Here is a 12,937-nt window from a genome sequence, read left to right on the forward strand (position 1 = left end):
TGAGATCAACCCTCAATCAGGGATTTTGACTTTTGTTTTTTTTTTTTATGGACCACTGGTTTCTCAGAGGAAACTTTGCTGAATTTGTACAAAACTCACTTAACACCAATGAGTTAATTTATTTGTTTTTCTCTGATGTTTCCATATTGAAGTTGCATACTGGCATGGTCAAAGTTAGTTACTTTAATAAAAATGATGTTTCCACATTTGAGTAACTGAGGAAATTACTTCAAGAGATTGCTTAACACAAAGTAGACTTGATTGGAAGCACCTTAGGTTGTCTTCCACATTGTGAGTTGTGGATATTATATTCAAGCAACCTTTTCATCTATTATGCTTCTTCACCTGTTTTTGTGAATTGCTTATATTTTTATGGTCAAAGTTGCATACAATCTAATTTTGTCCTTCCTGATGTTAATGCCTCATTCCAGGTCAGCTTCAGGATGACGAAATTGTTGATAGCAAAATCTTGCCATATTGCAGCATAGATAGAAGGCAGAGAAGAAGACGCTAGGAGAACTTGAACAGGAATTTCTACACAATACAAGTATTCATTCTATTTATACTTGTTTATGCAAATGATAATATCTGTGACAAAATTTCCTAATTTGACAATTATGTAAACTATGTCTTATGAATGTTGTTTGAGAGATACTGACTTGTTACTTGTTCTGCATTCAGTCTTTCTACTATGAGAAAAAAGCAATAATGTCTAATGAGGAATTTGATAATCTTAAGGAAGAACTAATGTGGGAAGGAAGCAGCGTTGTCATGCTAAGTATGTCTTTGCCTTTTTTATTACAAGTTTCATTACTATTTCAGTCCTTTGGCTGCTCATTTGAATTCTATTCAAAGAACATATGTAGATCTTTTTAATTTATCATTTACTGAAATTTCTTTTATCCTTGTTAATAATAGGTCCAGATGAACAAAAGCTTTTGGAAGCGTCAATGGCTTATGCAGCTGGGAAATCCATTATGACAGATGCTGAATTTGATGAATTGAAGGCGAGATTAAGGGTGTGTTTTTTTTTGAACCTTTTTTGGTTTCATTTCAATGGAAAAGGGAAATATAACTGAGAATGAAATTGGAAAAACAAAGCTTTCCCGAATAAATTCAATCTATCCTTATATTATACAGTTTGTGGATAATTGCAGTTATGGTGGTTGGATGTAGCTTTGTCATGATTTTATTTGGTTGGGCGTATTAGCTTTTGAGTAACCTTAAATATGACTACCATTTGATTTTTATGGATGGCTATGGTTTTATCACATGCTCTGTCAGACTGAAAGGAATATCTGATGGATGGTTAATTTACCATCATTTTGTCATGCCAAATGATGTGAGACATAATTCATTGATGGCGGTGATCCTATTACATGTGATGCATATGACTCTTTAATTTAGGGTGAACTGGTGAACTATGAAAAACACCAAATAATGGGTCTTTTAGTATGATTTAGTTAGATCCAATTAAGTTTTAGTTGCTCCTAAGATAGGCAAGTTAAGGGGTTAAAAAAGAAAATGTTGAGTGCATTTAACAGGTTCTACCATTTAAAAGGGTAAAATTTGAATAAAAAGAACAGCTGATGATGAAGTTCAAAAAGGAAAAGGGAAACACACAAAATTGAAGTAGGAGAGATAGATGCGTTGTTGTTCTCTTTATAGTTTAGACTTTAGACAAATAATAGTAAATATATTTATTGTTTAGACTAAACCCTTCCTCTACAAGATTTTCTTGACTCATGCTTAGCAGTTAGTATTTTTGATTGTTTAATTTTGTTTCATCACTAGAAGGTTCCATGCACTGATTCAGGTTGATTTTTGAGACCGGTTTAGGGCAACTCTTTATTGATGCATGCATGCATCCATGCATACATACATGAACATGTGCATGCATGCAGTGCATGCATACTTGCATGCAATGTATGCATGCATGCATGCTGCATACAGGTGTACCTATTCACATTTTGCAAGAAAAATATGCAAATTACAAATATGACTTCATGATGTTACTTTATGCTTGCCTGCTTGATAGGCATCTCCAAGACATATGCAGTTAATTTATTATTGGTATGATGGCTGTTGATTATATGACATTCTGATCTTAACCATTTTAAAGATATAACGTCTAATATAAAATTGTTATTTCTCAAGGGCAAACTGGCAAAGTACCTTTTGCATTTAGGTCAATTCATCTTTTGATATTTTCTTTTGATATTTTGGCACTATAGACTTCAGACACAGTTTGTCATTTACACGTCCCAAGCTATAGATCCAGTGGTATCTTTGATTGGCACATGCATGAGTTTTGTTGATACCACTTTCCTCTTTTTTTGGGTCTGTTAGTCCTTATGCATTCTGTTGGTTTATTACGTAGAAAGTTCAGATAAATTACATTATAATCACTTATCAAGTAATCTTCAAACTGTTCTATGTGCCCAAAGTTATTCTAGCAATCTAAACAAACAAATTATTATGTAAAAAGATCATGTATATTACATGCAATTGTTACATCATCTTCAATGAATTTTCATTTAATGCACCCCATTTATGTATATTGTCTACCATGTATAAAAATGTAAGTCCTGATCTCCTGTTCTTCTGATTTATGAACTTTTTTTTTGTGTATATCATTTCTAGAAAGAAGGAAGCAGCATTGTGCAAGAAGGCCCACGATGCAGTCTTCGTAGCCGAAAGGTACATTAGTTAGTGAGTTTTCTGAATCCTTTTCCTTGCCTGCATAGATCTATGTATCATGAGTTCATGTCTGAATTTCCAGTTAAATGCTTCATTCGCACATCTTGGAGAACCTGACAATAATACTCATAGACGTGCTTATCCGTAGATCATGCTTATTTTTTGAGAAGACCTGCAGCTTCATGTATTTTCATTTTCATCAAATTCAATAATTACATTTGAATTTTTCTTCAAGACTAGTATAAGTCTTGCAGGATTTTTATTTTTATTTTTTTTAAATTTTTAAGTCACTATTAGCTGTTGTGGTTTTTGCTTTTACATTGATGGTCCATACTGCTATGTATAGAAACAAGGGTTTGCTTAGCTGACAGGGATGGTGAAGTATGCAATGAACAGCTTATTAAGCAGCTTTCAGTGTTTGGCAAGATAAGCAACATTAGTCTTAGGTATGGTGAGATGGACTTTCTTTCTACTGAGTTGAGAAGCATGTTGGATCAAGAAGAAGTTCCTTCTCAATGAGCCTGTGATTCCGGTGTGGTTCAGTGGGCTTAGCAGCAATGTTAGTGCTGAGCAAGCATAAAATATCTCATCTATAGTCAATTTTTGCTTAGAAATCGGATATTCTTCAGGACTACTTTTTCCAAGTTTAAGTCTTATAAAATAGCATAGAAGGTCATACTCTTTCTTAGCAAATACTTTTTGAAAAGAAACGATTAAGGTACCAGGTGTCAATGTCAGTCACACATACCATACTGATACATGGCATGCACTGGTACCATAAAATATCTAACTCTTTGAAAAGAATTACAACTAAGACACCCCATTTTATTTGATTCTTTAACATTGGTTAAATTTAATTGCTTTATATGATTGTATAAAATGTTTGAAATGGCTAGACATAGTTTGAAACTAATGTATCGAAATCTGTATTTATGCATAACCTTAGATATATGTGATTATTGCTGCTTTAGGCATTTAGCCTGCATGATTTCACTTAATTTATCATACAAACTGGTACTGTAAAACTATATGTGCACATTGAATGACAAAAATATGCCCAAGCTTCATGATGGAAGCTGTACGAAACAAATCTAATCTTACACATTAACTGCACATTGTAGCTATTTTATAGTTGCTGCTACCATGAGAAGCTCATGTACCAATGGAAATGCCAAAAAAGATGCCTTTTTTTTTTTGGGGTATCCTGCCCAATTTATAAAGTGAACTTTAAAGAAATAGGGGAATTCTCAACTTTTTTGAATAAGCAAGTCTGTTCAGGATGATCGAGCAGAATTTAAAGGGAAAGTAAGGTCCAAGCTGGGATGACTACATATTGGGTATCTGCATGTATTGCTTTGATGCACACATGCTTAAATAGTTCAATACCAACAGTTCAGGTAGGTGCAAACTGTACGAAGGCAGACACCCATATATTGTGCCAACAATTTTCCAGGACAATCCATCTTGCATATGCGGTTATTGCATGGCTGGGCACTCTTATCCTTGTTTAGAAAGTATAAATTGGATGATCATTTGCAATGACAATCATGCCATTCACTTAGAGAAAAGAGAAGAATGAGTCCACTAGAACAGTTCATGAACATGGTCTTATCATACTCGCTTTGCATCCAATAAAACTTGTCAAAGTAGGCATATGAGTATGTTGAAGACTGCCAATACACTAAAACACAGAGACATGATGAAATGAATCAAGAATGTTAAAAGGAGGCTACATAGATCTCTGCAAGAAGAACACATGATATAGGGGAACCTTGCTTGTACTGAAGCTTATTGGTGAGAACTGCTCCCAAAAGTAGATAGGAGAGCAAAAAATTTTTTGGCAAAGAAGTGTTATTAAGCAACCAAGATTTAATGAGATCAAAAACAAAAGTCAATTGAAAAAATATCTACCTCATATTTGAGAAGGTGAACTTACTGTTTTTCTTGTTGCCATGATACTCATGGTTTAAGCAATAACAACTAGAGGGTTGTGTTTTCTATAGATCAGCAAGAGAATTTCATGGAAATAATTCACTTTGTTTTTGTTTCTGCATATTTGGGCTACATTTTATTATCTTTTGCTAGACTGGCACAGTTTTGAAAGCTTTGGATGCTTTTGCCCCTGGTCCCATTGATACAACTCCAGCCCCTGAATGTGCATTATACTATTGACAAATATGTGCATTCAATACTAAAATTGTGCATTGATATGAAAAGTGTGAGCTTTCACTAGTGAAATATGTGCATCCAACTCCACTTATACATACAAGCACAATGTATCTGCTCAGGTCAAGGTCAAAAGTGTCTGAAATTTTTTCACAACTTGGCCATTATGACAAAAATGTATACAATAGAAATTATCTAAATATGCAGTCAGTAAAAAAATGGCTGCTTTTGCAAGATCCCTATTGAGTGGTTCTGTCTTTATAAAGCAACGGATTTCTTGTTATTTGTTCTCCAACCTAGTCTTGGCTTCTCAAATGGTTTTAGTAATTCTCCTGCTTTCATGTGAGCATGCTTTTTGCTACATAATAATTCTATTTCTAACTGTCTTACACTTGTAGTGTTTTTTTACTGGCCTATGATGTTACCCTCTGAAAATACACGAGACAACTTTGGGGAAAACATCCCCAGACCTCTCTCTCTCTCTCTCTCTCTCTCTCTCTCTCTCTCTCTGCGTGGTCAAGTAAACTTTAAATGATAACATTTGTCAATGATTAGATAGATTGAACGTGACTTGTCCAAGATCTTATTGCCATTCAATCTGATAACAGTTTGCTGAAGTATGAACAAATGATCTCCAATTTCATTTAGAAAAAAAAAAGAAAAAAAAAACTCAGATTTTTTTTCCATGCGTGAAATCAACTGTTGATAGTTCAAAATCACTGACAAATGTGAATCAAAGCAAATGAATGATAAACTATGAGGCCTAGAATAATTATTAAGTCTTAAGAAGAAGCTAGTTACATGTAAAAAAACCAAGTGTAATCAAGCATTGAGATAATACCAAGATGCTGGTGCCCCATATTTGCAACTTAGAATTATCTAATAAGCTGCAAACTAAAAATAAAGTGGCGGGTCTCTTTTCAATTATGGACAACCCTAAGCTGTACCTTGGAATCTGATTCTCCAAAATACTATTGGTGGACCATTCAATGTAGACATATTGGTACAGCTCAATGAGCAATGCAAGTTTCATTAGCAAATATAGTACATGACTAATGACATGAATGTGGAACTTGCATATGCAGATTGGTTCCACAGCACGGACAACATCTCTCAATTTTTTAAAATCCAAATTTTTTCCAAATAATTATATGATCTCAGCATGACTCATTATAATGGCAGGGTGGGCAAATCTTTATGTATATAACTTGCTAAAATGTCAGTAAAACAACATATCCTTGGTTTCTTATCCTTTTGGAAGATCCATGTCTTAACATAAATGTAGTCTTTGTTTTTTTTTTTTTTTAGTTTCTTTCACATTTTTTTTAAATTCTTTCTCTTACAGGTCTACAGTGACTTGAGTGTTGACTACCTCAAGATGTTCTTATTAAATGTGCCAGCAGCTGTTATTGCTCTGACATTGTGAGTAATATTGAGTCTATGTATATAGCAAATATTAACTCTGGCTAAATGGATTTTCTGAGAGTTAAATTATGTCAATTATCGTAAGAATTAGTTGACTTAACATTGTGTCATATATCACATTTTTCACTCATTTTTATTTTTGTCATGCATAATGAATTTTGAGTACTTATTCCTGCCCTTTAGTTGAACATTGACCATATAAGTACCCCCACAGTTGAAATAACTAAGGCTCCTTTATTATTATCAGCCTGTCTCATAGAAGAATATCTGATGGTGCCTTCACGACTTTAAGACTTCTCCTCCATGGCCAACCCCATTTTGGTGGGAAAGGCTTGGATGATTGATGTTTGTAGAACCTTAATATAGTCCTTATAGAGTGATGTGCTTGTGCAACTTTGTTTTGGGCATTTATTATTATTCATGCATGCACAATTAGCAGCAACAAAAATGGTCCTATCTGGTGGTAAAAAAATTGTTCATTATGCTAATTGATATTTCATTTGCCTTCTGTGGTATTAACTGCATCTGTAATCTGAATGACTTTAAAATTGGTAATCTTTTATGCAATAATTTTGGTCATTCATTTTCTAGGAATGTGCTCTTATTTTCCATTTATTTTTTGTTATAACAGGTTTTTCTTTCTAGATGATCTGACAGGCTTTGAAATTACTTATCTTTTGGAGGTTAGTTAAGACTCCCTTGCTTTAATACATTCTCGTCCGTTATTGTGCCAGTTGAATGACTAGTTCAATACTTTGATACAATTGAACCTCTACTTAGTAGTTAATTTTAATGGGCGATACATGCACCCTGACCTTTTTTTGGCACGTATACACTGTCTCTTTATGGTTTGTTCGTATGGCTTAAATATTTAAACTGTGTAGTTGAAACATAAAATACACATGCACACATACATGAAATACAAAAGTATAGGGGCTCCAACTAGCACTCAGTATTTGCTAGGGTTAAGCCCATAAATGGATGGGGCCCATCCATGATCAATTCTAGTTAGGCCTGGTCCAGATCAATTATGAAAATCTGTGGATCAGGTTTGTATCTGAAAAATGATCCATTTATGAATTGACTAGGGATTATCACTTTTTTCCTATTCAACTATGCTGAATGAACACATGCACTGACCAGGTCTAAAACTAGTCAAACATTCGGTGACCCAACTCAACCTTGCTTGGCTCATTGGCTCAACCCAAAAACCCATGACTTTGAAATCAATCACCTAGTTGCCATATATGGGTTTGTATGTTTGTTAAAGTGTTTTTTTTTTCTTTCGAGGAACAAGTTTACTGATTCATATGTCGAAGGTTCAATTATTGTCGAATTGCATCCTTGTTAGTTATACCCATTTTAGTTATCTCCCTTTGTACTTCATATCATTACTAGTTTTCCTCCTAGACATCAAATGATCTTTGTTTCTTGCATTGGACCAAATACTGTACTAAATCTGACCATTTTTGTTGTTGGGTTGGACTTGGACCATGTTTGTCTTGGTCTGGCCTAAATGATCTAGTGGATCCAAAAAATTTTTGTTGGAGCCAACTCATCCTGACCCAATAAGCCTACTGTTTGGGTTTGAGCCCAAGCATGATGCTAACCTGACATGGCCTAGTTGCAGTCCTAGTTAGGGGGTTCAAATCTACTCATAGGGCCTCTAACTTGGAGTTGGTATCTGCCGGAGTATCATTTATTCTGCTTAGAGTTCAATCACTTCTTGGTGTTTGATGAAAAGTCTAGGGTCCCTGTTTTCTGTGAATGCTTGTACGAATGTCAGGTCCTTCCCATTTCTGAGAATTTCTTTTCATAGATTTGTACCTAAATGTCTTACTAATACACTTCTTGTGTCCACCATGAGTTCTTGAGGATAAATGAGAGGGGCCAGGAGGATATTTTATTTTTAGCTAATAATTTTTTTAAGGAACAGATCCATTTCTTTTTTCTATCACACTCTTGAATCTGTCTTATTGGGGAATAATTGATACAGCTGATTAACAAAGATTCCTTTATTGTATTATAATTGCTATATGGAATGTTGAATGCTGATATTTGGTATTTAAAATTTCAAGGAACATTTGAGATTAAAGAGTAAACTATTGAGCATTATGTGAAGCTTTAGCCACATTGGCCTGATTCTTTTTTTTTTTTGTTTTTTCCCTTTTCAATGAGAATATCTTGGATTTGATTTTTCTCTCCAAATACGTCAGATTTTGTTTTGAGTATTAATCATACTTTGAGAAGTTTTTATTTTGTTAACCTTTTTTTTATAATCTGTGTAACCTATTCACATTGTAGGTTAAACAATGACATCATAAACAGATCGCAGTTTAAATGTTTATTTGTTGCCAATAGCACAATATGAAAAAAAATAACATTAGTTACTAAATTATTATGATCAATTGATGGCTGGATTAATTGCACTTTAAGAAGTAGCCAGTTGATAGAATGAACTTGCATCTAGGACTTGCAAGTAACCTTTATGCTCCAATACCTTTTGCTTTTTTCCAATTTATCGGTTTTCATAATTCCTGTTGCTTCATATTAACAATTTGTGCTCCATTAGTGTATCTAACTAGTCTTAATGCATCATTTACTTTTCCTTTGTACTGTTGAAGCCTTCACTTAGCTTAGCAAAATTTTGCTTACAAAATTGCTGTTATCCAATGCTTGTACTTTATTAAAATTGCTTCTTGACTGACCAGTTCATTGTCATAATGCAGTTGCCAGAGCCCTTCAGTTTCATTTTCACATGGTTTGCGGCTTTGCCTCTTATATTTTGGTTATCCCAGTTACTCACCAATGCCATTGTGAAAGATTTTTTGATCTTAAAGGTGAATCTCCTATTAATATTGTGCTTCTTAGTTTACAATTTTTAAAGTTTTGAAATGCCATTTTTTAATAGAGGTGCAATCTAATAGATACTTTGTATACCCAGGGTCCCTGTCCAAACTGTGGCACAGAAAACAATTCCTTCTTTGGAACTATACTGACCATACCTAGTAGCAGTACTACAAATACTGTCAAATGCTCAAAGTATGTTTTTCAAGCTTGATAATTCCTTCTGTCAAGATTTTTCATCAAGCAAGAATTCCTTTTGTCAAGTCTCTAAATTATTGGACATTCATGTTGATTTCCTTGTTCGGAATGCTGACATTGCTATATTTGTCAGTTGTGGCACTACATTGATATATGATTCAACAGCACGCTTAATTACACTTCCTGAACCAACTGAAGCATAAGCCCTGGTAAGATATGAGCTTTCTTATACTGTGGAGTGTATCGTCAAGACTTGGAATATGGTAGCTATAAAGTGTGCTACTTAGGTTAGATGGAAATTGTCATGTTTGATGCTTCAACTTTTTGTGAGATGTATTAAATATTCTGTGTGGAAAATTTAATCTTGAGGAGAGAACTTGTGGTTGGATGGAGATTGTCAAGCTTGTTGCTTCTCCTTTCATAAGGTGAATTAAATGTTTTGTAGGAAATTTTTCCAGATGAGAGACAACCTGATGCATTTTTTATTATCTCGTGAACTGCAAACATTTGAAACATTACTTACTAAATTCAAGCTTTGAGTTCTTTTTTTTTTTTTTTTTTTAATTTCATTTGTATCTTACTTATTTTGTCGAGTTATTTAAAATTCTTGAGCTTTAAATTTGTTACTAAACGATGAAACTATCCTTTGCATCTCATAACCTGTCTTTCATGAGAACATGATGAACCATCGTAATTGTCACTAATGTTCATATTTTTGTTGATTTTGATGATCATTCTTGCCACTTCTATACTGAACACAGTTTATCTTGTCTCCCATCAGCCGGATGTTGCAAGTATGAAGATGATTTTTACCAAAAAACAATGCTTCCTGCTGGTAACAATCTGCAACTTGTCCACATCTGAACTCACAGTTGTATCTTATACCATCTACAAATTATCATTTCGCACTTTGCCAAGAATTTTGCAGAATTTTAAGCCTCTTTATGATCTTCTGTGGTTGTTGACCACCAGACCTCAACCAAGTAGTGGGTTTGTCCTTATGCATTCTTCTTTTTCATTTATGCTTTCAAGTGCTACATTCTTCTGTTATGCAATTTTTTTTTCAAAATCGTTACCATAACTTTCATTTGGGATGGGATGACCATTTCCCTCCTCGTTCTGAGCCTTATAGACAAACCGGTGACCCAATATTTACTAGATTCTCCTCCAAGGTTTGTTGTACGTGACCATATCATAAAAATCTGGTTCTTCACTTTATCCTTAACTGGTATTAACTCCTTTACTCCTGTCTGCATGTTTCTTTTTGTTTCCTAACATAGTCATAAATTGACCTCATCATTCTTGTATGAATAGTAAACTATGCATCTGAACCCATGTGAGTGCATAACATTCTGATCCATATGGCATAACAAACCTTGGTGTTGACTTACAAATTTTTCTCTTTTTATAGGCATTTGGAGATCACATATTAGAGTAGTATACATGCGCATGTTATTAATGCACTAATTTTGTTAATATTTTTTTCTTCCTGCGAACCAGAATATGAGCGTCAAACAAGTAGGTCAAGAGGGTCAAATAGAGTTTTTAAGGGGATTAGAGTTAATAGGTGGTCACTGAATTGGTGTGAGTCAATATGTCTAATTGTAGGATGAGTTGACCATCAATGATCTGCTTGTCAGCCAGGTTAACCCCATGCTCCATACTTTGACTTGCTACTAGATTCATCATCATCCTGCTTCAGCAAAGACAATTCCAATTGGTTACAGTGACCTAAAGCTACTCCTTAAGTGTTTGAACTGGCCTAAAGGTACTGCTTAAGTGTTTGAATGGTATTTCAGTTCTCTACAGATGAAGGTAGTATTTTTGAGGTGCGCAGCTTGTCCATCATTTGAAACTAATACTACTTTGTAAAAGTGGTAATCTCATTTTAAGAATGATTCAAGATATCTCAAATCTTATGTCCAAGGCTTAGAGTTTCCAAAATTTTGAATATTGTTATATTTGTGCCATTCTCACAACTTTGCCATTTATTGTTCAGTTAAATGGAAAAAAAACAATAAAGTAGAAATTGAAGAAAATCACAGTCATTAAAGTACTACTATATATATCAGAGCAAAAAAAAAGAAAAGAAAAGAAAAGAAAAGAAAAGAAACAGAAAGTAATTTAAGACATATCAGAAAGACAATCCATTCCAGGTTTCATGGTCTGAATATGTAAATTTTTTTAATATAAGCGGCCCTTCGTCTTACCCTCCCAAATATGCTGTTACTGGTTTTTCTCTGCAACACACTAGTGAAGAATTACTGGAAGTATATATTGCATGTTTGAATATGTCCAAAGGTAGGAAAATCAATAAAGAAAGTTCATTGACTGCAAAAAAAATCCTACACGCTATAATGGAAATGTTGACCATGGACGTGCTTATTGTGCAGTTTCATGAAAAAAGGAGCCTGCAGCTAAGCAATGCGCACTTACTGATAGTTCAGACTCCATGTGCTGCTGCATTCTGCCTATGGACTTGTAAAGACATTGGTTTGAACTGTCATGTCCATACATTATTCAAGAAAAGCTTCCTTACAATTGAAGTTTGCATATTTGTGTACATCTACAATTACCATTTGCTGTTCTTTGTAGTTGTTTCTGCATGCAACACAGAACTCAGCCAAAATGATCGAAGACTACCTATATAATTCTCCTTGTATATATAAAAGCTTCACTTTTTGCTATCAAGTCACTATGAAAGTGCACCCAATATATACTTTACTATTACCATCTGATTACTTCAATTGATGACACCACCATCATTGTATTATACCAGTAAGGTTGGATGTTATAATAAAACATGTTCATTTGCTAGATCCAGTCCTAATTGGATATTCTTTAGATGTTGAGTTTAACATGAGTGCTACTTGCCTCCAATTTAATTTTGAGGTGCTAAATTATCATGCCAAACTTCATGTCATAATATGGGCAATACTTTTGCATGTCAGCGGTGCTTATTGTTGTGTGGAGGGGACTAGTCTATTTTGGTAAAGTGTAGCTGATTAACTTAATTTTTTGTGCATGTGTAGAGTTTACTTGAACTTATATACAGGTTAGTTTATAGATAACAACTCTCTTTTCCTGTATTTCAAAATATATAAAATATAAATGCCATATGAAAATCCCAGAACATTTTAACTTTGGTAAGAAAGACAAACAGTGATCTTACATTAAGCGACTTTGAAATTCAGGAACATTTCGTTCTCTGTAGGCTTTAGTTATTATAGTTGTATGTACCAAGTCATCCACTTGATCGCAAGTATGGGAAATGTTACAATCATTCGCATCAGATTGGCTTTCCTTTTCCCCTCTTTGTGATGTTAGATTGTTAGGTTTATTATATGAATTGTAGACTTCTGAAAAAAAGGTATGTGTATATCTTCATACGTTGATGGCACCATTTCTCTGTGGTGCAATTGTCAACGTATCCCATCTTTTTAAATTTTTTTGATGCAGATGCATCCACTCTTTACTGTTGCATTTTGGGGCACTATCTTACCTTGAGCGCCCCTTACCACTGTGCCTCTGCCAGCATGTTCTTCATTACCAGATCTCCACTAACACCTTGCATTGGATGCTCTACCTTTGTTGCTTCGAT

At 34.2% G+C, this 12,937-nt stretch overlaps 1 protein-coding gene across 7 annotated transcripts; it reads left to right on the plus strand.

Moving 5' to 3' along the window:
• Positions 1-660: 660 nt before the first annotated feature.
• Positions 661-12,153, plus strand: LOC140857219 (PGR5-like protein 1B, chloroplastic). Of its 7 annotated transcripts, none has more exons than XR_012140820.1 (11): positions 661-778; positions 919-1,019; positions 2,644-2,700; positions 6,212-6,288; positions 6,923-6,974; positions 9,021-9,131; positions 9,236-9,333; positions 9,470-9,545; positions 10,098-10,171; positions 10,255-10,326; positions 11,730-12,153. XR_012140820.1 is itself a non-coding variant. In XM_073255939.1 (9 exons), exons 1-8 carry the CDS (start codon positions 709-711, stop codon positions 9,537-9,539), a joined length of 636 nt encoding a protein of 211 aa, XP_073112040.1. In that variant the 5' UTR covers positions 661-708; the 3' UTR covers positions 9,540-9,545; positions 11,730-12,153. The 7 variants fall into 7 exon arrangements, 1 of the variants encoding a protein (XP_073112040.1); XR_012140819.1 differs by having other exon boundaries at positions 10,265-10,326; XR_012140818.1 differs by having other exon boundaries at positions 10,118-10,171.
• Positions 12,154-12,937: the final 784 nt, after the last annotated feature.

This window comes from Elaeis guineensis, chromosome 4 (assembly GCF_000442705.2).
Source record: "Elaeis guineensis isolate ETL-2024a chromosome 4, EG11, whole genome shotgun sequence".
Lineage (NCBI taxonomy): Eukaryota > Viridiplantae > Streptophyta > Magnoliopsida > Arecales > Arecaceae > Elaeis > Elaeis guineensis.